Here is a 27,318-nt window from a genome sequence, read left to right on the forward strand (position 1 = left end):
TTGTGCATGAAAATTTCGCTCCTTTGGCAACGTATGAAGTTCACAAGCACGTTAAAAGGCGGGCAAGTCTGATGAACAGTCATACACATAAATTGTGTGTGGTTAAATTAAAGAATGTTACATTTTAATAAGATCCGAAAAATACTAAATAGCAGCCAGCAGTTTTTATGATCCGAATGTTTAATAATTGGGTTTTATTCATATTTTTTGCTGTATTGTGTATGTTGCGAACCCGTTAACTTTATTTAATTTTGCGTGTGTGTTTGCGTGTGTTTTTACGGTCGCGTGAAATTCTTTGGCAACGGCAATGATTCCACAAACATGTAAAAAGACAGGCGAGGCTGAAGTAAGGCCATACTTATTCTGAATTATACGTGGTAAAAATAAATAAATTTTACTTTGTTGTACGAAAAATACCAAAATAGTAGCCACCAGTATTCATAATTAACATGTCTACACAAAGGGTGTAATTCATACTTTTTTGTTGTATTGGGTCTATTTTGAAACTGATAATTTTATCTTATTTTGCGTGTATGATTTAAGGTATTGACACGTTATCCTGTTTCAAGCACGCAAAGTGTAATTTGTAAAGTGTAATGTTAACAATAATTTATTTTCCTAAGTAACAAGCAAGAGTCTCATGGGCCCGTTAGAAAGTGTGCGTGTATCGAATATCAACTTGGAATTTTGCAGGCAGGCGAAACTAAAATATAGCCATACACATTTTCTGAAAGATATGTGGTTAAATAAAAGAATATTTTGTAGAAAAATGGAACATATTAAACAAGCAGCCATCAGTATTCATGATAACCAATATATAAAAATAGGTGACATTCAGACATTTGTTCTGCTGTATTGAGTCTACATATACGTATAAGCCCGTTCATTTTATATAAGGGGGAGTAGGGATAGCGCAGTGGTGAAAGCGCTTGCTTCTTTCTTTCTTCCGGGTTCTCCGGTTTTCCTCCCTCCACAGCCAACACTTTCGATGTCCAATTCGATCGGGAATCCGAGGGTCACACGTTTGCCAGTCGCAAGACGGTTACGTACAACCCTCTTTAAGCAAAGTCGATTTATTTGTTTAGTTTATTTTATTTTATTTATTTATTGTTATTTTCATCTTTTCCAAAAGCAAATCCCGCCTGTTCCTGGTGCAGAGCGTTTTCGGTAATTCTTTCTGTGAGCAAACATTATATGGGCTACATAAAGTTATACAGATGGCAAGTAAAAATTGCTTATACTGATGGGGAGCATATATAGCCATACAACCGAAAATAAAAATGTACATAAAGCATTACAGCTAACATCACGCGATCTCAGTTAAACTACCAATGTAACCAGTACAGGTTTTGTTCACGTACATTAGTGATAAGTGCTTGAGTGTGCTTTCTGTCTACATGTTTAAAAGTAAAGTGTTCCAAATTATTGTTTAAACAGCTATTTTCGTCTTAAGACTCATGCAACTGGCTTACAGGATTCATTAAGCTTGTGGACTGGTTGCAGTCCCCTTTTCCTTCGAACTTAATAGTTGTTATATACATAACATAGGAGATATTTGTAGAATGAGAATTTTACCTCCGCGTTGAACGCATGCGTATTCACCTTTGCTTCTATGGCGACGGTATTGAATTTTACAAGCACGTAAAAAGACGGGTGAGACCGAAGTTTAGTTTTACATGTAATTTATATGTGGTAGAATAAAATAATTTTACTTTCTTGTAAGACGTTGCCTCCTACGCAGACATTCTTTTGGCTCGTAATGCAATATTTCCTTCTCAACGAAAGGACAGATTTCGTGACGAGCCAAACGAAAGTCTGCGTAGGAGGCTATGCAAGACGCGAAATAATAAACGTGCAACCACCAGTATTTTTGATAAATGTTTAAAAATAGGTGTCATTCATGCTTTCCTTTTTGAAGTGTTTTGCGTATGTGTTTGCGTGTGTGTTTAAGGTATTCACGCTATCCTACTTTTTAGCGAAGGTTTATGGCTACATCAAAATAAGGAAAATAAACGGACGGTCGTTTTTTTAGTAGAAAGAATCAAAATTGAAACCTACTAAGACCTTCTCTGGCAAATATACAGTCCGAACAGACTAAAAGGGGAAAGTTAATTTAAAAAGTCAGTTGAGGAGGTGGGTTATGTTAAAAAAGTGTTCGCGTTTTTCTGATTTCGGGTTGCTGATGACACTTACATACTACAAGATGAAATACAGACAAGATAAAGACAAGATACATCGACGTGGGTGATTGGTTACATTGAAATGGTGGCTTCTGTTCTTCTTTTATCCCAGGGATGCTTGATACTTTTTTGACATTCTCGACAACGGCGAATGATAACATCAAAATTCAAAAGCATCAACTATTTTTACTGACGATACTAGTCAGAACGCGTCAAGTGATTCGGGAGAATATCGGATGGGTTTTCCCTAACCTTACAAAAAGAGGCATCAGTGTAGTCTCCCTCGCAGCCGTTGTTAGTGTCGTAACGCAACATTCCTCCCCACAAACGGCTGCTCACATTCGAACAACATTCCTTTCCACCATTTTAACCAATCACCATTCGGTTTATATATCTCGTGAACCGTGCCGCCAAAGTTATCTAACCAATCGCTTTGCGTGTTTTATCTTAGAGTTCTCAGTTCAAAATGTCGAAGAGGCTTTGTTGTTAGCAATACATTTCAAATATCAAGCTTAGATGCAAATGCGTTGAGGACCATTTCGATTTTCCGGCGATTATTCTGATTTGTTCATGTCTGGATGTGAATGTGATCTGCTATTCAGCGACCAGCGAGTTGTCAGTTTGCAAAGTGTGCTATCGACGGCTTATAAGACCTTATAACGTTTCAATTGGCCTCTGATCATCTTCAAGAGCTTAAAACTGAATTGAAGGGAATCTTTAAGCATCAGGAAATTCCAAGAACGAAACGCTTATTAAGAGTCGAGAAAGACAATGGAGAAAGCACGGCAGCTCCATGCCGCCGTGGGAAAGCTTCGAAATGTTTACAATCCGATCAATACCACTTGACAATGACTTGATACAGGAGAGACTTTCCGAAACCCGTAGGTAGGTTGACAAAAACATCCTTCTTTTCCTCGACTACATTTCTAATTACTGTTTTTGCTGTGAATTCGCAATGTTATTTAATCCGCTGTGAAAACTTTTAGGAATGGATAAAATATTTTATTACACGTTGGCTGCTTCAGTTCGAACGTTTGATCTGAATGTTCCGCAAAACTTAAAATACTGGAAAACATTTCGCTCTGTTTTAATAAAGACGTCCAGAACCGCAATCTTTCGGGAAGAAGAGACAAGACTACGAAAATAATAATTATATTTGTCGCTCCCGAACGCATACTTCGCCGTGCATGACTTGTTGGATGAACTGGCGACAGGTATTTTTAAAGTTTATCCCAAGACAAATTTAATGTAGTCAACTTTAACTTTTCTTACGCGGCAAAGACATTTAAAACTTTTTTATGAGACTATGGTCTTCGCTTTTAAGTCTTCTGCGTTTGTAAACCGGATGAAACTGAACGGTTTACAGATCTTTTCAGAAAAAATAATTTATCCGAAGCAGACACGCCAGACAATGTAGCGCCGCATGTTGGCCCGTTGCTAAATAAGCTAAAAGATAAAAGTTTGCGCCTTTCATTTGTATGCTGTTTTATTGCAACGGTCTGCGAAGCGAAGCCCTTTTTCATAACTTAACCGCAGAAGGGTTTAATCGGCACCAGTTATAGAGAGTTGTGGCTGCGGAATAAAACTAATTTCACTGTTATTTATCATCAGAACTTGTTGCGAGCGTGCGAAATACATGGGATCGAATGTCATTTGAGACGCAGACATGCAGCATTATTTCAACGCCGCAAAATTACAGGAGTACTATGTGTATTTGATTAGTTTCTGCTCCAAATTCAAACCGAAACAAGTGAGTTAAAAATACGCTGTAGAGAATTTTAAAAGCTGACACAACAGTCCCGTGAATGATTCTAAATGTTCGGTGATTTCGTTGAATATCGAATGCATTGTCAATTTTTTTCGAATGTTTCAAAACGCGTTGGCAATGTTTTGAAAAAAATATTTTGAACTGAATTGCAACGCTTTCTGGTTCCGTCGAAAAAAAAATTGCCAACGTTTTCTAAACGCATCGAAATGTTCTTCTTTACAACTACCGAGTTCGCGGGAAAAACATGTTGATTACAATCTCCTGTGCTGTGATTGGTCACACTAAGAAACAAAGGGAAAGGAATGTTGTTCCCCGTTTGTGGGGAGGAGCGTTGCGTGACGACACTAAAAACGGCTACGAGGGAGACTAGCATCAGTGAGGATACCAAGGGATTCTACCTATCGTCCTGCCCTACACTGACACCTCGCCTGCTATGTCTCGGGTTGGAATCCTGAGTGGACCCAGCGTCCCATCGCATGGCCAGGGTTCGAATCCTGGATCCAGGATTATTGTGGGTTGAGTTTGTTGTTGGTTCCCTTTTCTTAGTCCGAGCATTTTTTTTTTCGTGTTTTCCGATTTCTAGCGCCAAATGTTTTGAACATTCCAGACGTTTCGAGACGACTGCCCCTTCATCAGTGGCAAAAGCTGGTGAAATGAGCATGCGTTATTTAAGTCAACTGAATGTCTATGTAGGTGCTACACAGTTTTATAACCATATTTGATCAAGTTTTGGTCCATTTTGAAATGAAAAACTTGACAGAAAGAGAACTATCGCAATAGAAAATCACTAAGGAAGAATGTAAACAAGATGATATTTCACTTTAGAGGAAAGGTCCACTGAGACCGCGCGAAATAGCGAATAAGTGGCAGGTGATGAAAAGTCAAAATTCTTGATTTGTCGCCCAAAGAAAGCATATGGTAGGCCTAGAAACGCGGTAGGATTTTTTTCTTCAAATATTTCTTGAACCAGTCAAAAAACTTACAAAACCGTTATGCAAAAACACACAACATTTGTTTGTTGAATATTTGTTGGAAAACGGTCCATGATAGAATTTTAATGTACACTGTACTTAACAGTCCTTGTTTTTTACATGTTAAGTGTAACTAATAGTGATAAATGCCTTGACAGAACAGTTTACAATGGCTAATTAGCATAAAAACATGGCAGTCGTCAATACGTGGACTTTTTACGTATTTCCCATGAGTTGATTTTCGTTGACTTTTAGATGTTAACATACATGCCTCAAAAGAAAACAATGTAAAAATAAAAATTCTGTTGCAAGCATTTTGACCTCCTGGCTTAACTTTACTGGGCTATAAGTTATTTTAGTGCGCTTCACAAAATTTGCCGGACTTCGATGCAACCTTAAAAATCTGGCCATATCCCAGGCATACTTTACATAATCTTTAAATGAAATTCGGAATTTTACACAAGTTCCACACATGGGGTCACACATGTTTAATTACGCCTTAGACACAAGCAAAAAAAATTTCTGTTATCGTCAAAGGGGCATCCGTAAAACACGGAATGCGGAATCCTGAATCCAGAATCGGGGAACCGGAAACCGGAAACCGGAATCGGGAATCGGGAATCCGTTGAACTACTAAACTTGTTTTAATATTGAAAATAAGTGACGAGAGAAATGAGTCACTACTACAGCGACGGCCAATAAAGACATAAAGGAAGAAATTTCTGTTGTTTTTCTCATTGTTCTTGAAAGAGCTCGACGTGAAAACGATTTTCAAAAAGTGGCTGTGAATAATAGAATCGCTATCCGATGTAAAAGTGTTCATTGTGATTTATCCAGCACACATATCGGAACGCGATTCTTGCACATTTGACTATGAGGTGTCCTGTGAGTACCACCAGGCCATTCTTAGAACATTGACGTCAGTGCGTTAAACATTTGCGTGGACTGGTGGATCGCGTGCAAGCTGCATGGCGTTCAACATATGGTCAAGGAAATCTAGCGTATCTAGCGAAGAGGAGAATAAAGTAAGTCATTCGTATAGCTTATTTTAGTGCGATAGGGGAAATCAATATTTGGTGGTGATGTGCAACACTGATACATTTTTGGGTGTCAAAATCGTTTTGTGTACAAATTAATCTCGTTCAACGTGAGATGGCTGTATGTTATTTTTCTGCTTTTTGAGAAATTTTAATAACAATGCAGAACGCTCTTGATCCCTGATGCACGATTTAATGGTATTTTGCCGATTTTTAGCTGAAATAAATCACTTTTAAGAGGGTTTCAAGTAATAGATCAAGTTTCCGTTCTGTAGAGGGAAACGCGTTATTTCAGTTCGTGATCTAGAAATAACCAGGGGGGCAGGGTGACCCTGCAGGTCACTTGCTTTGAAGGGAGGGTGACCCTGGGGAGCGAGCCAACTTTTTTCCATATAAACAGTTTGGTTATTTTTGCCTCGCCTACCAGGGACAAGTTGACACATACGGAGCATGCGCAAACGCTAAAAGCGGCAAAAACAAAAGTGCAGATAAATTGAAATCGAAGTCGGCGGTAAATTAGTCCAAAAAATGGTCTTGGTCGACGATTCAGCGTTCCTGATTTTAGAAAAAGCAGCCATAATAGATGTTTCAAAACAACTCTCGCCAGTCTTTTGAACCAAGAGGGCCAAGTTTTGGCTCGGTCAACAGGGACAACTTTCTCATCTAAACGCTCGGCAAAAATGGCTCGCGGGAGAGGGTAACCCTCCTACCAGGGACAACTCTCCTCCATATAAACAGGCCCTAAATATCATCTAAGGAAACAAAGATGGGAAGCTGCCTGTGTTCATTTATTCCAATGTAACTCTTTCGTGGTAACTTATAGCCCACATTGTCATTCAGCATATGTAAATCTTAACCTTGCTTTTCCGGTCTATCTTTGACTGCAATCTAGGGAATATTTTCCTATTTAAGTTTAAAAGCAGTTTTGTGTATGGCTGCAATAAAGTAAAAATAACATGGAACATATCAGTGGACGATAACGTCTCTGGCGTTGCGTGACACTTGGAAGTTAATGTTAGCACTGATGCTTTAAGTCAAAAAATGTTGCACAGACGATTACCCTTCATCAGTGTGAAAAAAATGAAGGATATATTTTTTTTAACTGACCGATTTCATGAAGAACGATTCCATGTCCCCAGCAGCCACTAGCAAGGGACAGTTGTTGTTTGCGGCCAGTTCTACCCACGTAGGACGAACAACTGTTTTGTGTAAACAGCCAGAAAAATAAATAAACAAACAAATAAATAAATAAATAATATCCATAATGTTCGCTTTATTAAATATATACTATATACATATACAAGGTTAAAAAGAGTTAAAAATGGTAAAATTGAATGATAAAACCAAACGTTTTCGGCTGTTTGCCATCATCAGGGTTGAAAAGACCGTCCGCACGCATGCATATATCTCTTATGTAATTCCCGTTGGGAAAAGTTTAGAGACATAAGAAATGACTTGTTTGTTCAAACTGGGGAGGAATTGTCGGATCATTAGACCCTCAACGATTCTACGCTTGTGGAATGTCTGTGCTGAAGAGAGAACACGCCAGGTGATAGAATGCGATGGGTTTTCCCGCAGGTGTTTTGCAGTTCAGAGGTGTGAGCAGGATTTGAATGTTCCGCAATTCGCACTTCTAAGTTTCTCACAGTTTCGCCAATGTAGTCAACGCCACAAGAACAATCTCCTTTGTAAACAACTTTGGATCTGTGAGTGTTTTTGTCTTTGTTATTAAAGAGGCTTTTGATGCGCCTTGTTTGCCACAGGATTACAAAGATGAAGTTGAAATTAGTAAACTTGTTGAGTTTTGCAATAAACGTTTTACTAAGTTTTTCGTTTTTGCCGCAAAACGGGAGCTTGATGAAAACTTTCTGCTGTATTTTGTAAGTCGATAATTATGATTGTCTCCATTTAGTTGTAAAGAGTTTTGCAATTGTTGCCTTTTTATGTAGAAAGACTCCCTTTTTGACCAAAATTTACGTCTGTTGTTTTATAAAATTTTCAATAAGTTCAAAAAAAAAGGTGATGATTTTAATTTGATGTAAGTTCATGTGTAAAGTAAACCCTTTATACCCTTTTTGCTGCTCCTTCGGTGAGTAAATCACGTATCCCCTCTTTGCCAAAAGATAACTGGCTTATTTTTAACATGGACGAGGTATCAACAGTGGCGTCAAACAATAAGAAACATATTTTTTTCGTTGTTTTGATGTAGGAACGCTGAAGGAAAACAAATATTTTTTCCAGGTACATACTAGAGTTTCGAAAAGACTCACTGTGGTTTCTAGAATGTTAAATTTTATTATAAATGGTTTTTTTCCGTTTTTGATCCGCCACCCAAAACAAGCAACATACATGCCAAGCTAGATTTACAATTGATTACAAATTCCGAAAGAACGCACTGGGATTTTGTAATTGCCTTACAGTACTAACAACTTAGCAACCACCTTTTTCAACACTTCACTGCAAAAATGGCAGAAATTAAATGAGTGAGTCCGAGGAAGGGAATTCTCTTACACAAAGTAGTTTAAACTGTTCGATAATTCTAGGCAATGACTTAGAGAAATCAGTTGCTTTCCTCTAGGAAACTGGGAGGAGACTACGAAAACGCTCAGTTTAACATTGAAGAGGCGACGGAAGGGGTTTTTAGGTTTGACCAGGCGGACGAGTATCAAAGCTATCTCAAAATTCGACAAATAAATTCGATTATTTTGTCGTTCTTCATCGCGCGCGACGCATGGCGTCATATGAGCGCGCTCATATGCATGCGTAAAAAACACTATCAACACAGTTGACAGTTATTCTGTCGAGCTAAATATCATCTCGAATTAAATAGTGTTTTCCAATTTTTAGCCGTTTGAAAAATACAGCAATCGCGATTCAATTTTCACACCAAATTTTTTTATGTTTATGGTTTGTCATTGTTTCAGTCATTTTCTCGTTATGAACTTAACAGTTTGTAGTTGCAAATGGAAGCACCTCGATTCAGTAAACAGAGCTTGAAGTGATGTCAGCCAGTAAGAAATCGGCGCGAACAGTTGAATGGTTTTCAGTTCTGATTGGCTTGCTTCGTTATTTTCTTGTTACCGATTTTCTTTTTTCCGAATGTTTATTGGGCTCTTACTTCGTGTAGAAGACACAGTTTACATATAACAGTAGAGAACAAAAGGACAAAAGAACGAGGAATATAATAAAAACAATAGGTTTGCGAGGCAGTATTCTATTGTGACGTGTTCTGTGCTTCTACACGAAGAAGGAGCCGTTTATTGCCATTACTTTTATAAAAATGGCATGCAATGCATGCAGAAGCGATGACGTTTCACAAGGGGTCTTACATAATTCTAAGGAATTTTGTTGAAAACTTAACGTAAATAATTAAAGAAGCTGACACTTGTACGTGATAAAGACAGTTAACCAACTGCAGCTTACATTTTTTAAACCTAAAAAGCAATGTTAGTGATTGTATAAAAAGCATAGTTAGGATCTGATGGAATTCAAATAAATACAGTAGTTATGAATTTTCAGGCCAAGGATGCAAAGTTAAAATACATCTTCTTCGTAGATTTGCTCAGTTGCACAATACAGTGGAACCCCGATATAACGATATGCCAAGGGAGCAGTGAAATAATATCGTTATATCGAAGAATCGTTATATCGAAACTCTCGATATAACGATATGGCCGTAAAATAACCGAAAATATCGTTACATCGGGGTAAACCTAACAAGTACTTTTTACTGCATATTAGAGGAGAATAAAGAGAATAATTTTGATAAGAAGGCTTAGAACACAGTATCAATTTCGTATATCATCGTACAAAGCTGTTTTTAGAAACGTTAGAGATGACTCGATTACCGTAATTTCATTGCATTAAATTCGATGTTTTGCAAATAAAATGTGACTGTGTACTTATAATATCGTTATATCGGGAGGATTTTACGTTCGGTCCGCTAATTTCCCATCGTTATATCGAGAATATCGTTATATCGGGGTCCCGTCCCATACATTTTACTGTAACTTTTGCCGGGACATAGAATATTCATCGTTATATCGGGAGTAGTAATATTTGTTTCAGTAGGCTAAAAACGCAGTGGGCGAGAAAACGCAGCCTAACTCCCATTCCCTGGGACGCGTTTTTTACTTTCTCCCCAAGCCTCTCCCGAGTTCGAATCCAAGATGACGTTCGCTTGATCAAAATGTGCTTGCTCGCTAAAATAAGCCTTCGTTGCAGCCGATCGTTTCAAAGCATCTTTTAGCCGTCATCGAATATTTCCTACATCTTAAGTCTTCTTTTACCCACCGCAAAAGATCACCGAGGTCTAAAAAGCATGTGTTGAAGTATTGAAAGCATGCTGTTTTCGCTGGAATTTCTCACAAAGAGCCCTTTGCTGCTAAACGGTCACTTGCTACAAAATGACACTTTGCTAGTGGGCAAACTACGCGCTGGGACAACCAAAACAAAGCGACTTCAACCAGTCATGCTTGACTTTTCTTTGTTTTGAATGTCCTAGAACGTAGCTTGCCCTCCAGCATGGCGGATTTTGAACCACTTTGTGACCGTAAACTGCAAAGGGCCCATTGTTTCTCATGCGTTTGATTAATTACGCAGAATTGTCACTAAGTCAACGGCTCTTTAGCATCTGTCAGGCAGCTGTATACAGGATAAGATTCCTAAGGCCTGTCTAAACTAGGAAACATTGTTGCAGAGGCAAATGTTTCCCAGTTTAGCCGCGTGGGAAACAATGATGTTGCGGAAAAAAATTTTGTTTCTCGGAAACAAGAAAGAATTTTGGCCTCAGGTCAAAAACATTTTTGGTTTCCAGACACACATTTTGCTTCCGAAACTGCATATGTTGCCCAGTTTAGCCCGGCCATGGAAACAGTGTTGACTAGTTTATGCGCATGCGTGACGCTTTGTTCCCTCGTTCAGCCACCTGCAAAACATTTTTCTTGTTTCCCGCTAATTTAGCCACCAAGGAAACATGACAAAAGACAATGTTTCTGCAACAATGTTTTCTAGTTTAGACAGGCCTTTACGCTGTAACGAGGAAAAAGTCAGTATATTTGTCACACTAATGATTCATTTTATTATAGAAAATTTAACAGAATAATGTAAATTATACCAAGGTCACCTTGCCTAATGTTCAGTGAAATGGAATGAATAGATGACCACCGGTTGCTCTGGTCATGGGTTGTCTAATCGAACCGAAAACCGAACTAAACAGAATGTTTGGGTTCGATAAGAATACACAATATCAGAAGGACTGGGTAAGTACTCGCAGTTAATTCGCTCTTTTAGACACGTTTATTAGCTCTTTTCCACGAACTGGCTACGATCAAAACCAAAAGAAAAAGAACAGCCCGTGGAAGTAAATACAAAGCTGCAGTGCCATTGACCATCAAAGGAATAGACGTGCTTCACGAAACAACTTGCTTGCAGTATGCTCGACCGAATCAATAAACTATTCAAGGGCATTTAATTTCAGTATGTATATATATAAACACAATACAACATGGAAAGTGTTTTGTATGGTATTTACGCACTTGTTGATTTGAATCGGAAATCTCACTCACTTGATTTTTGATATTAACCAACTTGTGCACAAACATTGTACGTGCACACTATTTATACGCGACCCTGCACGAACAGGAAGACCGTCTAGATGACAAGTTGAGTTTTGAGGAATGTCAATCATATGCACTTTCTGTTCTGGAGATACTAGTTTATATGGAACCTCCACTCTTACGACAAGTTTATCATGAATTGTTTAAAATAATGCCTAAATAAAAATGTTACTTGTAATAATAAAATGGAAATTTTTTTTTCAAAACAATGGTCAACCATGACGTCATAAAATCCAAAATGGCGGCGGGTGGAAAATTAAAAGGCGAAAATCTTTTTCTCTTTTTGTTGCATTTGAACGTGAGTTCTCCCTTGTCTTTTAAGAGCACAGGTTTCCTACGGTCAAACATATGTCGGTAAGAGTCCTTAAATGGATTTCGCTCATACTCTTGCCATGGGTAGGTCTCAATATGAAATAAATCACAGTATACTTTGTTTGGCTAAATATTGATTTGTTTTCGAGAAAATCGATAATTCTAAAATCCAGCAAAATTGACGCTTTCGGAGCTCAAAATTTATGCCGAGTTTGTTAGCTTCGCGTCGAAAAATTAAGCACTCTGGAAGAAAAATACCTATTTAATATCGAAGAATAACATCAAATTAGTACGTCGAAAGCAATTTCTGCTCTTGAAGTCCTTTTATCTACAAAATATAATTAAGTTTATTCGACACACTTTTGATTTAATTCAAAATAGGTCAAACTTATCGCTTTATTTAAGTATGAGCGAAGCGAAATAAATGGCCGAAAATTTGGTACTAGACAGATAAATGATTGTTCTTTTCGATACTAAAAGGATTTCCTAGGGAAATGATTTAGTGCGATGCTTTCAGATCTCAAAGTTGCTTAAAATTCGTTAATTTAACCGACCGTGACATTGTTGATCTTATCAACATTATGTAAACAATCCACGCAAAGGTTAATTTTCCCCATGTAAACTTCAACTGAGTAAAATAAAAACATAGACTTGCTTACCGTGGTGTTCGCTGATACATTGTAAATCCTGTTTTCCTCATTTACGACAAAACCTAAGCCCTCGGCGAAGCTGTTATCCTATTTTCTTGACGCGCCATTTGTAACTGATTTCCACGTCTTGAAGTGACAGTTCTTTTCCATGCATTCTTGAAAACAGTCCAGTCTTAACTGATCAGTGTAAACAGGAATACGAAGTACTTTGCTTTAAATCAACTTAAAGCTTAGCAGCAGTGGTAGATAAATCGATACGACCGGCGAATCTTCGTTTCGAAAACCGCCATTTGAGATTTGTCGGCCCAGTTGTCCTGCGGTATGCAGATAATTAATTCACACTTGAGTAACTTCCGGCACATGAAATCGACAACCACCGTGACCAGATAGCACCTAACCTGCGATCAGGCTTACCCCTCCACCGCGAGAAAAATAACACCTGATCGCAGGTTAGATAGCACCCTCCTTTTCGAAATATTGGTCGAGGCACTATTTTTATCATTTTAACATAAGCTCTCAGTGAAAAACTTTTAAGCTGAACTTGCAATAAAGTTTCACTTCAGTTAGCCACCGTTCGGGAGAGTTGTTAAATGGTTGCATGAAATCCGGGTAGAAAGTTCTTCTGTTGCGTTGCTTCGCTTTGTTTCATATTTTTTATCCAGTTCTTACCCTTGTTCAAATTCTTGCCCCTTCTTCAGTGGAAAATTTGAAACGACGTTAAAATCCGAACTGAGTTGTAAATAGTGTGAAATAATAAAAAATCTAATCTAAAAAATCTAAATCTAGTTGGAGCCGGTCCCGAAGGTACCCGTTTCAGAGAGAGTTGGCTGTACACAAAACCTTAGATGGCGTCGTTGGATCCGTCTCCCGTGAATGTCAGTTAAAAATATATATTCTGTGTAGTCTAGCCTGTAAACAAGCTCTCCTTCTTTCTCCTGTGGAGGATTGGGCGAAATAAAAACGGGAATGAAAGGTGGGGAAGGGGTGGGGGAAAAGGGACCATATATCATGTATATGCAGTTGTAATACCAGTCACGGTAAACAATTTATAATAAAACGCTGAACATTTATGACTGTTTACGCCAAGGTGTATATTGGTGTAAAAATAAAGGAAAGGGTGCTTTTCACTTCATTAGATTAAAGCTAGGTGAAGAAAAGTACACGTAATCAGAAGTTTGTTATGGACTTCTGACGTGATGCCATTTTTTGTATTTATTTCTGCAAAGTACAACAAAGCATTTATACCAAAGTAGCATTATTTAAAAAAAATGAGCATAATTACAGTTGAGCATTATAAAAAACAAGCATTGTTAGAAGCATAACATTCCCTTTTTACCAGCGTAATTGGAAGGGCCTCTGGTATTCAGTTAGAAAGAACTTGCATTCAAAAGATACCGCGTTCTAGAAACAAGTCACCCCGTTTTGGCTGCTGATATTTTGGAACTTTTGTGTGTTCAAAATACCATATCTCGTTCTAGATATCGTCTGATATTGAAAATCCCGTTCTAGATCGGGAACCCAAAGCCACGACCTCATTGGACGGCACAGAGCCGTTTTGGGGGAATACCCCAGCTTCGACAACTCCTTCCTAATAAAGTTCGCCTATTGAAATACTTAATTACATGTTCAGCCCAAAAGTTTTTCATTTAGAGCTTATATTAATATAGCAATAGTATGGTGCCTCAACCAATACTATACCAAAACGCAGGGTGCTATCTGGTCACGGCGGTTGTCGATTTCATGTGCCGGAAGTTACGCAAATGTGAAATACATTATTTGCACACCGCAGGGCTGACAAAACTCAAATAGCAGTTTTCGAAAAGAAGATTTGCCGGCCGAATCGATTTATCAACCACTGCTGCTGTCTGGAACGTTTCGGTCCGATTTTCGGATAGGATATGTCTTCTGTTTACACGGGGCCGTTCTGGAACCGGTGCGGGACGGAACCAAAACTAGACCTGCTATTTTGCAGGTCAAGTTATGGAACCGTTCCGGACCGGTTCCAGAACCCGCGTCCTGTGTAAACACATGGATCGGTGCCAAACGCTTCCGTGTAAACAGAGGCCGATCCGGTCCGGTACAGTTCGGAACGGCTCCGGTCCGGTCCCGTGTAAACGTAGCCTAGCTGGTTAGAGTATAAAAATGACTGAAAAAACGGCAAGGACAGGACCAACACCAGGTGTCCGTCTTATAGAGATCTTCAATAAGGGAGAGTTGACTCTACAACTGTTTTGCCTTAGCCTAATCAAGAATTTGAACAAGGGTAAGAACTGGATAAAAGTATGCAGCAAAGCGAAGCAACGCAACAGAAGAACTTTCGACCCGGAAGTTAAAAGCGCTTTCATGCAACCATTTAACAACTCTCTCGAACGGTGGCTTACTGAAGTGAAACTTAATTACAAGTTCAGCCCAAAAAATTTTCATTGAGAGCTTATGTTAAAATAATAAAAATAATGCCTCAACCAATACACCAAAAAGCAGGGTGCTTTCTGGTCACGGTGGTTGTCGATTTCATGTGCCGGAAGTTACTCAAGTGTGAATTAATTATCTGCATACCGCAGGACAACTGGGCCGACAAATCTCAAATGGCGGTTTTCGAAACGAAGATTCGCCGGTCGTATCGATTTATCTACCACTGCTGCTAAGCTTTAAGTTGATTTAAAGCAAAGTACTTCGTATTCCTGTTTACACTGATCAGTTAAGACTGGACTGTTTTCAAGAATGCATGGAAAAGAACTGTCACTTCAAGACGTGGAAATCAGTTACAAATGGCGCGTCAAGAAAATAGGATAACAGCTTCGCCGAGGGCTTAGGTTTTGTCGTAAATGAGGAAAACAGGATTTACAATGTATCAGCGAACACCACGGTAAGCAAGTCTATGTTTTTATTTTACTCAGTTGAAGTTTACATGGGGAAAATTAACCTTTGCGTGGATTGTTTACATAATGTTGACAAGATCAACAATGTCACGGTCGGTTAAATTAACGAATTTTAAGCAACTTTGAGATCTGAAAGCATCGCACTAAATCATTTCCCTAGGGAATCCTTTTAGTATCGTAAAGAACAATCATTTATCTGTCTAGTACCAAATTTTCGGCCATTTATTTCGCTTCGCTCATACTTAAATAAAGCGATAAGTTTGACCTATTTTGAATTAAATCAAAAGTGTGTCGAATAAACTTAATTATATTTTGTAAATAAAAGGACTTTAAGAGCAGAAATTGCTTTCGACGTACTAATTTGATGTTATTCTTCGATATTAAATAGGTATTTTTCTTCCAGAGTGCTTAATTTTTCGACGCGAAGCTAACAAACTCGGCATAAATTTTGAGCTCCGAAAGCGTCAATTTTGCTGGATTTTAGAATTATCGATTTTCTCGAAAACAAATCGATATTTAGCCAAACAAAGTATATTGTGATTTATTTCATATAAAGGCCTACCCATGGTAAGAGAATGAGCGAAATCCGTAACAGGGCTCTTGCCAAGAATTTTCATTTTTGTTTGAAATTTGTGCATATGTCCTCTTAAAATTTTGAATTTAGACATTATTCTAAATAATTCAACATCAACTTGTCGTAAGAGTGAAGGTTTCCTTTAAAAACTTGTCACCAACGTGAATCAGTTGTATCAATCCAACACTAATTGTAATCTTGAGTGTCCTCGAAACTTATGGGATAGGTTACAAAGTAAAAGTTTTGTTTTCCGTATCCTCCTCAAATAAATAAGTACAAAAAAATTGTGAGTGTCGCGTATAGTGAATGACCCTTGAGGAAACCGACACAATTTCTCATAATAAATTCGAGGGTGGAATACACTGGCAGTCCCGTTGTATTAACTGAGCAATTCGGTTCGGTTACGGTCCGGTCCCATAGCCTTAAGTAGGGACCTTAAGATACGAGGACGGGAAGGCCAGGACGGCGACGGCAGTGGCCGCGGGAAATTCACGCGGGTCCCGTCATGTCGCTAAAGATAAAATGCTTAAGATGTGTATTTTCGTACAAGACGGCGACGTCAATAATTTGAGCTTTATAAAAGCACTTTACAAAACTAATCCTTTCGAGTTGGTAGAAATCATTTCCTATCAAACTTAGACGATTATGAACGGAAAACGCTGAATTTGTTCTTCTTGATTTATATAAAGCAAACACCTAAGTATTTAATAAAGGATTCAACATTTCCGTATGAATAAACTAACACGAAAACACTGCACGAAACGATCTGGCCTGGTTCAGATGAGTGACCTAGAAAAAAGGGTACAATCACATTCTCAAAGAAGCAGTGGCTTTCCTTTTTTCACCAGAGCGTCAAAAATCCTGTCGACAATCCTAACTTCGTGCAAATGTTGCATCTGTAATTGTATTTAACAAGAATTTGTAATAAACAAACACAACATCAAGTTCCGGCCGGGTATTCACAACTAAAGATCGATTTTTTTTATGTACATTTATTAAATTTGCTCGACAGATGCTTTCAGTGCACTCGTTCATACATAATTTTCTCAACTGTACTTACACTGATTAATTTTCTTTGCAGGTTTCCTTTTCCGCTTGATCACTCGCGATACCGGCGTGATAGCGACTGAAACTCAAATGAACAGACGAAGAATATTTTCACATTTTGTCGAAATTCAACGTATTTCTACGCTACAATCACGAAAAATGCGAACTCAATAAACATTCTCGTCGGTATAACCGAAAATAACGTCGATTAGAACATTTTCGGAGCTAAAACAAGCGTAAAATACTCACGTTCTCGATACGACGGCAAATCGGGTGAAATGCCGTCCTCGACGAGAAGAGGACGGCCGGGAGATGAGTCGAGAGGTCTCGTGCGCATGCCTGATTGTCTAAATTTACTTCCGGTAGCCGTCCTAGCTCGTCCCGTCCTGGTATCTTAAGGTCCCTAGTATCTGGGGAAGGGGTTTGCTGATCGAGTTTGTGGGAAGAAATAGCCGTCGGGAAATATGCAAATATAAAAAAGATATTTCAAGCTTGGTCAAAAACTGTTTCATGTTTCGTTAAACAGTGCAGAAACCAAGTTTGATTTTATTAACTTTATTGAATTTAATAAGTCATCTTATTTGTTCTAAAGACAATTTGGGACTTGTGAGGCCCTAGCTTTATCGATTAATGTGTCGAGATTACAACATAATTCGCTAAAAGAAATACAGGTTTTTCTTCATACATTTTAAGGCATTGGCTGCGTTCACATCTAGACTGCTAACTATAGTTAAGGCGGCGTTAACTATAGTTAGCTATTTCGGTAATGTGATCGCTTCTCTGTCCACCCCAACTATAGTTAGAAAATTTACGCCTCGCTGATCCAAAACAATGCAGACTAACTATAGTTATACCCAAGCAAGGTTCATGAGTTAGTCTTAAGTTTACAAACGAAAAACCAATCAGAATGCGACAATCGTTTTCGCACGTGGAAATTGTAAATGTGTAGTCATTAAAACGAACGCATTCAAAGTTTGTTTCCTATCATGGCGAGCGTTTTTAAGATCGAATAAAAGTTTCACAGAAGATTGAGGAATCAGTGTCACTTTAATATTCGCGGGAAATGTGTTGTCTTTCGGGCGACTGGCAAACGCCGACAAAGTTGTGATTATGCAAATGAAGGCTGCTAATCCACCAGAAGTTTATTTGCCGTTGAGCGAGATTTTTACTAGGGGTAGTCAATCTCGACTGTGAAACCTGTAGCTGGGACATACTTATAAAGTTATTCGTGGCTGTAATAATTTAACGTACCGTAAACAAGGAAAATGGTCGTTGAAACCGTAAGCCTCCTTTACATGTAAACGCTATCAAACACGGATGCAATTGTACATTTGTTACATTTTCACTGCGTTTTGTTGATAAATACGATACAACAAGTATATATTCGATTGTATTCTCCTTTGCAAGGAGGCGTGTTTGTCAAACAAATAATAATATTACGAGAGTCCACTTGTAAAAATGTTTCTTAGGTGGCCACGGTAAGGCGCCTCCCACTGTATCGCCTTTTCCAGCAATTTAACTAAAGTTAAGTCAAACAAACTGTTACATTAGCCAGTATTTTATTAAAATTGCACATATTTCTATGATTTTGTTGCCACCCAACAACAGATTATATAGCACTTTTAGTACGAATGTTAAAGTTAAAATGTTCTTTCAATGTGGTAGGAAACATTTCATCATTTCCTCACAAAACCAGTATAAATGTAGTTTCATATTATGTTTAAACAATTGTTACAGTTTAATATTTTAAAATTGAAAGATAAATAATTATTTTACAATAAAATCAAGCTATCTTCAACATCTCAATGCCCATCAATGCCTCACCCAGTACCCAAATGCGATAGCCACTCAACCTCGTGACACTAAACCGCAAGCTACAGTTTCACACACATTTAAAACCCTCAAAAATAAACACAAACAAGTTTCCATTTTATTCAAATCAGTTAAGATCAAAAGACCGGGGGCACTTTTAGTGTCAACTACCCCTAGTATAATTAAGGAAGTAGGCATCAGTGACCGGTTCTCAAGGCAGAAAGTAAACCAAAGCTTAAGTTTTCTGCATGTGCATGTCTCAATTCAACTGTTTCTTCGCTTTCTTTAAATGAACGAAATAAACGTAGTCTTTTCTAACTGTATCACTCGACCAGAAATTTCGGAAAATTGAAAATTTCGAAAAATTTGAATGTGCCGAAAAGAACTATCTAACCATCCAAGATTACTCCCTTCCTTTCCTTCCTGAGGCTTGCAGGCTTGTACGTAATGTTGTGCCTTCTACTAATTTTATACTTTCATAGAATGAAGTATTGGCTTTGAGAGTAGTTCTCTCTAATATATTTGAGTTTTTTGTTTGTTTGTTTATATTTGTTTGTTTGTCTGTTTGTTTTTTGTTTTTTTGTTGTTTGAGTTGTGGAGTTATCAAGATTTACGGGACTCGACATGAGTTATGGCTATATTGACCTATTTCGATTCAAAGAATGAAATACGTTTGTATTTACATATTCAGTGGTAAATTTAAAGTTTTCCGCCTAGAAAGTTCTTGAGAAACTAACCGAACTTTGTAGAACATTCTAGATCGCTTAGTATACCTCTACGATCATTAGCTTTGTACTTTCTTCTAGAAGGTTCTAGATTTTATCTATTTGTAGAACAGTGATGTAATTTCGCCATACGTCATAATCTATTTTTAACATCGGTTAGACCATATAACCAGAACCATTTTAAACATGTCAGATTCGCATTTATATGGATTGTTAGATCGACGAGTAACAGCGGACAAAACACCATCGTGAACACTTAGGACACTCGGATCGGACTTCAAAATAATAAATCGCCAACAGTTCAAATTCTGTGGTTATCTCGCGACCAGTTTGTTTGTTTTTTGATGCCCTCTTATTGCGGGCCCAAGAGAGGCCCGCAACCCTAATCTTGACAGTGACCAGCGGATTGCGTATTGCGCGTGCGCGCCACGTTTATAAAAGACTGGCTGCATAGCGGAAGTTGAAAATTTGTTCTTCCACCAATAACGATCAGAATGCGAAAAATGTGTCAATCACAACAGTTTGTCGAAACACTGAAAGTTGAAAATCTGTTCTTCAAGAACGATTAGAATGCGAACAAAAATGTGTCAATATGAACAGTTTGTCACATAAGATCGAGGCTTCTGTCACATGGAAGATTGGAAACATTACGATTTGCAGACGCTTCGGCGTTGGTTTTGAGAAGATTTACTGTGATTGTTTCACAGATAAACCACGGCAAAACGAATGATTCCAACAACGGTTGATCTCGAAAAATCCATTACAACACTGACAACATAGCGAGTTCACCGACCGAGGAAAATCACATCGTGCTCGCCAGTTAAATCATGCATTCCTTGCGTGACGCGTTACTCGGAATAATCGTCTATTGTCCAGTGATTAATATCGACACCGTCTGAGAAATTTTCGCGACCTGTTGGAATAATTGCCGTGAAAATGATATTATTTGTTCTTCCACCATGAACGGTTAAAATGCAAAAGGATCCGAAAATGTGTCGTTCAAACAGGAAGTTGAGAATTTTTTCCTCCACAAAGAACGATTGGAATGCGAAGAAAATGTCAATCACAAAAGTTTGTCAACTGAGATCGAGGCTTCTGTCACATGGAAGGTGAAGGTGAAGGCTCTTAGGTGCATCTAGGCCTAACCTGTGGTTACCACTAGTATATTAGAATAAAGCAAGCTTGCTCCCATATAAACTCGAAAGCAGTACGTGAAACTTGATATTGTCACAAATACTAAGTTCTCAAATTGTTTCCCCAAGACGTTGTAAAACAGAGAAAAGGTAGTCTAGTTTCTGTTTTAGTATATCAACAATAACATTAAAACATTAAAGTTGTTGTTGGCCCAGAATATCTACGTTCATGATGCCGTGGCATGTAATTGTTACTGTTGCTTCTTTTCTTTTGTTACAAGTAGATGTCGCTATTGTTGTTAATTGAACCAGGACCTGAAACAGTCACCAATCTTTTCTAAAAAGCTTCTGTCACGTGGAGCATCCTCATTGGCGACCTTGATATGCTCTCTGCTGGCACCAGGAACATAAACATCAATATCAGACAAGTCCAGGGTCTCGTAGATCTCGTTTGTAATCAGTTCAAACACTGCTTCGATATTACGTCCAGAAAAAGCACTAGTTTCGACATAATGGATTCCAAGTTTCTGTGCAAGATTTTCCGCTTCCTCCTTAGTAATTTCACGTTTACTCTGCAGGGCATCTTGATCAGCCAAATCTGCTTTGTTCCCCACTAAAATCAAGCTGGTTCTATCTGGTGTGTGGGCTTTGACGATCTCTAACATTTTACGAATACCCTCTCTGAAAGAAGACCGATTCGTTAAGTCAAAAACCAGCACAACTCCTTGAGATTTCCGTATTGACTGTGGAATACAGCTATGATATTTTTCTTCTCCCGCCGTGTCTACAACTTGTAAGTGGAACTCTTTGCCGTGGAGAGTGATTCTTGAAAAACGGTTGATTATACCAATTGTAGTTTCCACTTCACGATTAAAGTTATGGTCAACAAAGCGTGAAACTAAGCACGACTTTCCTGCACCAGATTGACCAAGCACAGCAATTTCAAGTTTGGGACCTTTTGTGTAACCAGCAACTTTTTGTTTCTGTTGAATCTTGGACCATTCATTTTGAAGCAACTCGGAGACCTCTCCAGCGCTTGGTCTTTCCTCGCTGGAATCTTGAATACATCGTAGAACAATTTCCTTCAGCTTATGGCCACTCATCTTTCTTATGTCACTTTTGCGACGCTCCTTTTCTAGAATTCTTCGGCCGTCTGTTGATTACAAAGAATGTTTTTAAGGTTACATCACACCACACATCAAAACATGACGTGTGTGGTGTCATGTGACCGGAGCTTAGCAAGCGCGCATAGCCGCAGTATTGGATAAATACTGTGATTATCAACCAATTCAGGCATATGAATAATTTATACCTCCCAAAAAGTAGGTATTTTCAAAAATTACCCCCAGTTTATGTGACTTGCCCAAAATTTTACCCCCCCCCCCCCCCCCCCCTTTTTTTCCCCTACCCTCAGGACGCGACGTGCTCCTGATTGAAAAATTGTGTTCTGGCCGCGTGCCAATAAACCAAACTCTAGTACAAGGCCATTTTCGATCGTACAGTGTAAAAGCACTCAGCAAGGAAAGTAAATTTGAAGCGCCGGCATTAACGTGCGCCCAGAGAAGATCCGACTTGAGAGATAAAACAACGGTGGGAAAGTTTGTTAGAAATTCATTGCAAGGCTTGAACCACGATGATGTACTTCTGAAACTTGAAACAAATTAACAAAATTGCAAAGGTCATGCACACCTGTGTGGGTTTTGCTATTATTAAAAAAGTATCAGATTGCATATAATGGGATTTAAAAAATTATATATTGAAACCTTTAAATAACGCTACTCAACGTCACATTTTCTTGCCTTTCAAACTAAGAGCAAGTTCTTTGTTAATGGACGGATTCTCAAAAAACAGAGATCAGCTTAATGAATATGTCTGCAAAACGGCTACATAAGTGTTAAAACAACAGTTTCTAAAAGTTTTACCCCTCCCCCTTCTTATTTCTACTGTATTTTAAGAAACACTCCCCCGTTTTTTTTCATTGATTTTGAAAATATTACCTCCCCACTGTAAACACCGCTCTAAACACTCACACCACTCTAAACATTGCTGAAGCATACACTCTTTTTATTTTATAAGAATCTAGTTTTTAAGAATATCGAGGCTGAAATTTGCGAATTTTTAAGAATATTTTAAGAATAAACCAGAGGCTGAGATTTTGAAAAGAATATTGTTTTTGGTTGAAACAAAATCAGGTATTTTCATTTCCGTCACTTTACCTCTGTGAGCAATGCTTTGTTTAAAGCCAAAACGGCCAGGCTGCAACGAAAGGCAATGGTACACGGGCACAATGTTTATACCTAATCGTACCTTTTTGGTACGCTTCGGAAGCATATCAGGCGAGTTTGGTCGAGCCATGGTTCGTATTTTTGCGTCTCGCCAAAATACGAACTAAATTTTCAAAATCAAAAATTTTCTAAATTTTCAAAATCAAAATAAAGCGAAGAATTGGAAATTCTGACTCCATTTTTTCAGTCTGAATGTCTCAGTACTCGTCGGCAAAAACATCGCGCAGTTGGCGAGCGCGCTCAAGTTTACTTTTGGCGGGAACGTTTTTCTCTTTTTACGACCGCTAAACACCGCTAAATTTAAATTACGAAGTTCTGTTTTATTGGTAAAATCTTGTTTTTCAATTTATCGTACAGTAACACTACTTTACTTCAAAGTGACCGCGATATGGTGGCATATCAGGTCAGTGACTTGATATCGTAGGATATCAGGACAGTAGATCGCGCTTGATTGGCTACGTGCAAATTTGGGTACGGTAAAACAGCAGGAGGGCATTTTGCGGGCGCATGCGTGCAACCGCTGTACAAAGACCGCGTGATCTTGGGAATAAAAATGGCGCGGAAGATTCAAACTTTGTTTTTTGTACTGTTTATCGTCACATAATTTAATATAGACGTAAATTTCGCTAAGAAAAAGTGTTTTGTGTGTGGCAAGGCTCTTATAAAGCAGATTTTCTGGCCTGCTTCGGGATCGTTGTTGCAAATAATGGGAAAATATGTGGGACAGGTAGGAAAGCCTTCAACGACAAAAATCAAACAGGCCGTAAAAAGAGGAAAACATTTATTCGTGTGCTGGAGTGTGATATATTAGGATCAAAACTTCACATCAAATCAATTGCTGTAATGTAGGCAGAGTGCAAGCAATATTATAGCTTGTCGGGAGATTTTTTGCCTAAAGGGACGGCCACCAAAGAAAAGGGTTTTCCCTGAGGGGAAAGACATGTTTGGGTGTTCTGCACATGATAATACAGCTCACTGATGACTCTAAAGCAAAGCCAACTTGCCCTCGACTGGCAAACAGGGTTTCCTGGAACAAGAACTGCAGTTCTTTAAATCACATTTAGGCGACACAGAAGTAAAACAGTCGTTATAACAGAACGAACATCAAACTTAAAGAAACAAACGTTGAATGAAAATTTGAAAATAACATTGTTTATGGTTAAAAATTATTTCTTAAGACATTTTATGCAGCAGTTATTAGAACGTTTCTGAAAAATATATATATCGCTTGTTCGTTTCATGCCATTTTTTGACTGGTGATCAAGGCTTGATTTTGATAAAGGAGCCAAAAATGTACTAATTAACATAGTAAAATGTAAACAAATAGTCTACCAGCAAAGAATTACCATAACACTTTAAAAATAAGACCGATCCCAGTAATTCTTTTCTTGTTCAACGGAATAATTGTGGTACATCGAAATGTGAAGTTATTTTGACCAATGCTTAAGTTTAAGGAAATAATCACAAACGATAGTTTCTCTGTTAGAATAAACCAGCGAGAACGTAGGTTAAAGAAAGCTAAAAAATACCACAATAGACCATTTTTTTAACGCTACCTTCGCAGCATTAGACGATAGTTCAAGTACTTCAGGCTCCATATATCATCGGTAGACGCTGGAGATCAAGGTTAGATTTTGAGATTTTTGCATCGTGAGAACGATGAAATTGCAGTTTTATGAAAAATCTGAACAAAATCATGACCACTCGCTCAAACCCGGGATACTTGATTATAACATCGTATAGTTAAAACTGCTGTTTTATATTTTAGTACTAAGTAGCCGTAGCGCTTTGTCCGTTTAGATCTCCCAGCTATTAAAAACATGGGCAAGGTATTTAGGTTCTCGACATTCGGTCGCCATTTTGTCCACGCGCAATGTCAGTAATACACATAGCCAAAGTCGATCAGATAAACGGCACGCCGACACCAAAGTATGCTTGTTGTTGTCAGAAGATAAAGCAAGGACTCTTAGTATCGTATACAGCAAATAAATCTTAAAACACCTTTTATTTTGAGCTGAAAATTAGGCCATAAATTGTGAAAAATATGTAAACAATCGAAAGCAGAACTTCTCTGTCGTGCTCACTAGCCCATATCGACGCATGCGCACGCAAAATGCCCTCCTGTTCGGTAAAACATGATACAGATCTGGACGCCTAACACTTGTAATTGATCACCCAATACTTGCTAAAACGGAAATGTCAAACGGTATTTTCTAAGCCTAAAATCGGCAAAAAAATAAGCCGGAATATTCAGCCTGGGTCGAAAAAACTGTGTCCTTATAAAAAAAAAAAAAAAGAGTGTAATGTTTTAGCCAAGCATATACCAGATATAAAGTCAAAAGAGCAAACGCAACTTGTAGTTTTGAATTTTTCGCTTCAAGTTGGATTTGTGGATTGTTCCCATTTCACAATAATATAATAGCATGCCACGTTTGAAAAGAATAGATCGTACTCTCCTGGTTCGCCTTCCCAAACATCGTTATCCGTCTTGTTAGACTTTAAATTCTTGGACCATTAAAACAAAATACTGAAAAGATTGATATGTTCAGCACTATCTGTTTGAGCTTCCATGTGTTTGTGCGTGGACAACACGAAATTCAATTTTGAATTTTTGATTAATATAAAAATTCTGTTTAAATTAATTAAGCTTTTATGGAAAGTATTATTGGTAGTATATGTTATATTTGAGGTTGTTAATTCCACATAAATAAACCGGGATCGCATTTAAAAGCCTTTCTGTTTGAAGACCGTTACAAGCAGAATGCTAGAGGGTCAGCATGGGGTTTAACTGATAGCTGAGAAGTGGTCAAAATGTTAACTGTCAGCTGAAAAAATGAAGCGTTTTTTCTGATAGCGGAGATCCAAGACCTGAAAAATTTAAAAAATTTACTAATAGTTGAGAAATGGGCTGAATTTCCATTCCGATGACATATTTATTTGCCATTTATTATCATGATAATATTTCATTGCTATTCTGTTCGCCGAAGCCAAGAAAGTATTACTGAACATCATAATGATATGCAAATGAGATTTTCCGATATCATTATGAATTTCTGTGCTGCAATATGTTTATATGTTTTTCCTAACGTGTTGTTTTCAAATATTCAATTAAAGTTAAATTGAAATTAAAGGTACGAAGAATCATTTCATTACTCGAAAAATGACATCAAAAAGATATTTGACTGAAGTCGCGGGTACGTGCGTGATGCAGGTTGGATGTAATGTAACGCAACGTAATTTACTTCCTTCTCTTGTCACGTAACAATCTTACAGCTTTCACTTTTCTTTAGTTCGGGGAAAATACAGCTATCGTTTACTTGACGGGAAATAAAAGTGTGCTTATAAATAAATTTGTTTGAAAGAAAAGCGGAATATAGAACCATCGTAACTCTACTGTAAAAAACAACAAAATAAAGCCAAAAATACAAACCAGTCGTAAAGGGTCGTTCTGTTTCCGTGACTGGACGACTGCCATTGATAACCTCCATCAACATAATTCCAAAGGAAAAAATATCAATCTTGACGCCGTATTCGACTTTAGGAGAAGAGGCGTTACCACAGGCCATAGTGGGATACGTTTCTGGCGCGGCATAGGCCGGTGTACCCGGCACAGGAGAGGCATACTGTTTTCTTTTATTTCGTGGAAACACTTTAGCAAGACCAAGATCAGCAATCTTAGCTTGTCTTTGCTCGGTCAGGAGCACGTTTTTACAAGCTAAATCTCGATGAACTATTGGCGGATTGCGTTCGTGAAGGTAAGCAAGCCCTTCGGCTACATCTAACATGATCGAGACTGTCTTTGGAAATGGAATCTTCTCAGGATACAATAAACCAATAGAGCTTCCTAGGTCGCGATCCAAAAGTTCGGTTATGAGCACTGGAGGCGATGAATGTGAGATTACGAATTCCAACAGTTGAACAACGTTCTTGTGTTGTAGTCGTTGAAGAATTCTGCATTCTGCTTCAAATTTAGCAACATGTCCGTTTCGATCGTGAGGTTCAAATAGGTCCCCACGAAGTTCTTTCGCTGCTACAGGTCGACCGTTCCACTTGGCTTTGTAAACGTTGCCAAAACTACCACTTCCGATAGGTTCTTTTTCCCGACGGAAATTTGCTATCATTCTTATTGAGCGGTAGTACTAGTCCTTCGACGATATCAAAGTTTTGTTGACGTTGGCGGCTGTTGACGATGAACATCCACAATTCCATTCTCGTCCCCATAGCCCTTTCGTTTCTCTTAGCCGGCTTGGCACGAGAAATGGAGGGCTCTGGGGACATAGGATTTTTGAATTAATTCGAATTTTTTTGATTGGCTGTTTGGAACAAA

General features: G+C 38.2%; 1 protein-coding gene across 2 annotated transcripts in view; it reads right to left on the bottom strand.

Moving 5' to 3' along the window:
• LOC144644782 (matrilin-1-like) overlaps positions 1 to 27,112 on the bottom strand; it is a 52,541-nt gene extending 25,429 nt beyond the window's left edge. The window contains exons 1-2 of one of the 2 annotated variants that reach the window (XM_078504319.1): positions 26,422 to 27,112; positions 18,945 to 21,859 (exon numbers count right to left, since the gene is read on the bottom strand). In XM_078504319.1, the coding sequence (XP_078360445.1) occupies positions 21,006 to 21,859; positions 26,422 to 27,112 (1,545 nt within the window). In that variant the 3' untranslated portion in view covers positions 18,945 to 21,005. Of the gene's footprint in view, positions 1 to 18,944; positions 21,860 to 26,421 lie in introns of those variants that run through there. The other variant, XM_078504318.1, reaches the window with a different exon arrangement.
• Between the last annotated feature and the right edge of the window lie 206 nt (positions 27,113 to 27,318).

This window comes from Oculina patagonica, chromosome 2 (genome assembly GCF_052425735.1).
Source record: "Oculina patagonica isolate OP01 chromosome 2, crgOcupat, whole genome shotgun sequence".
Lineage (NCBI taxonomy): Eukaryota > Metazoa > Cnidaria > Anthozoa > Scleractinia > Oculinidae > Oculina > Oculina patagonica.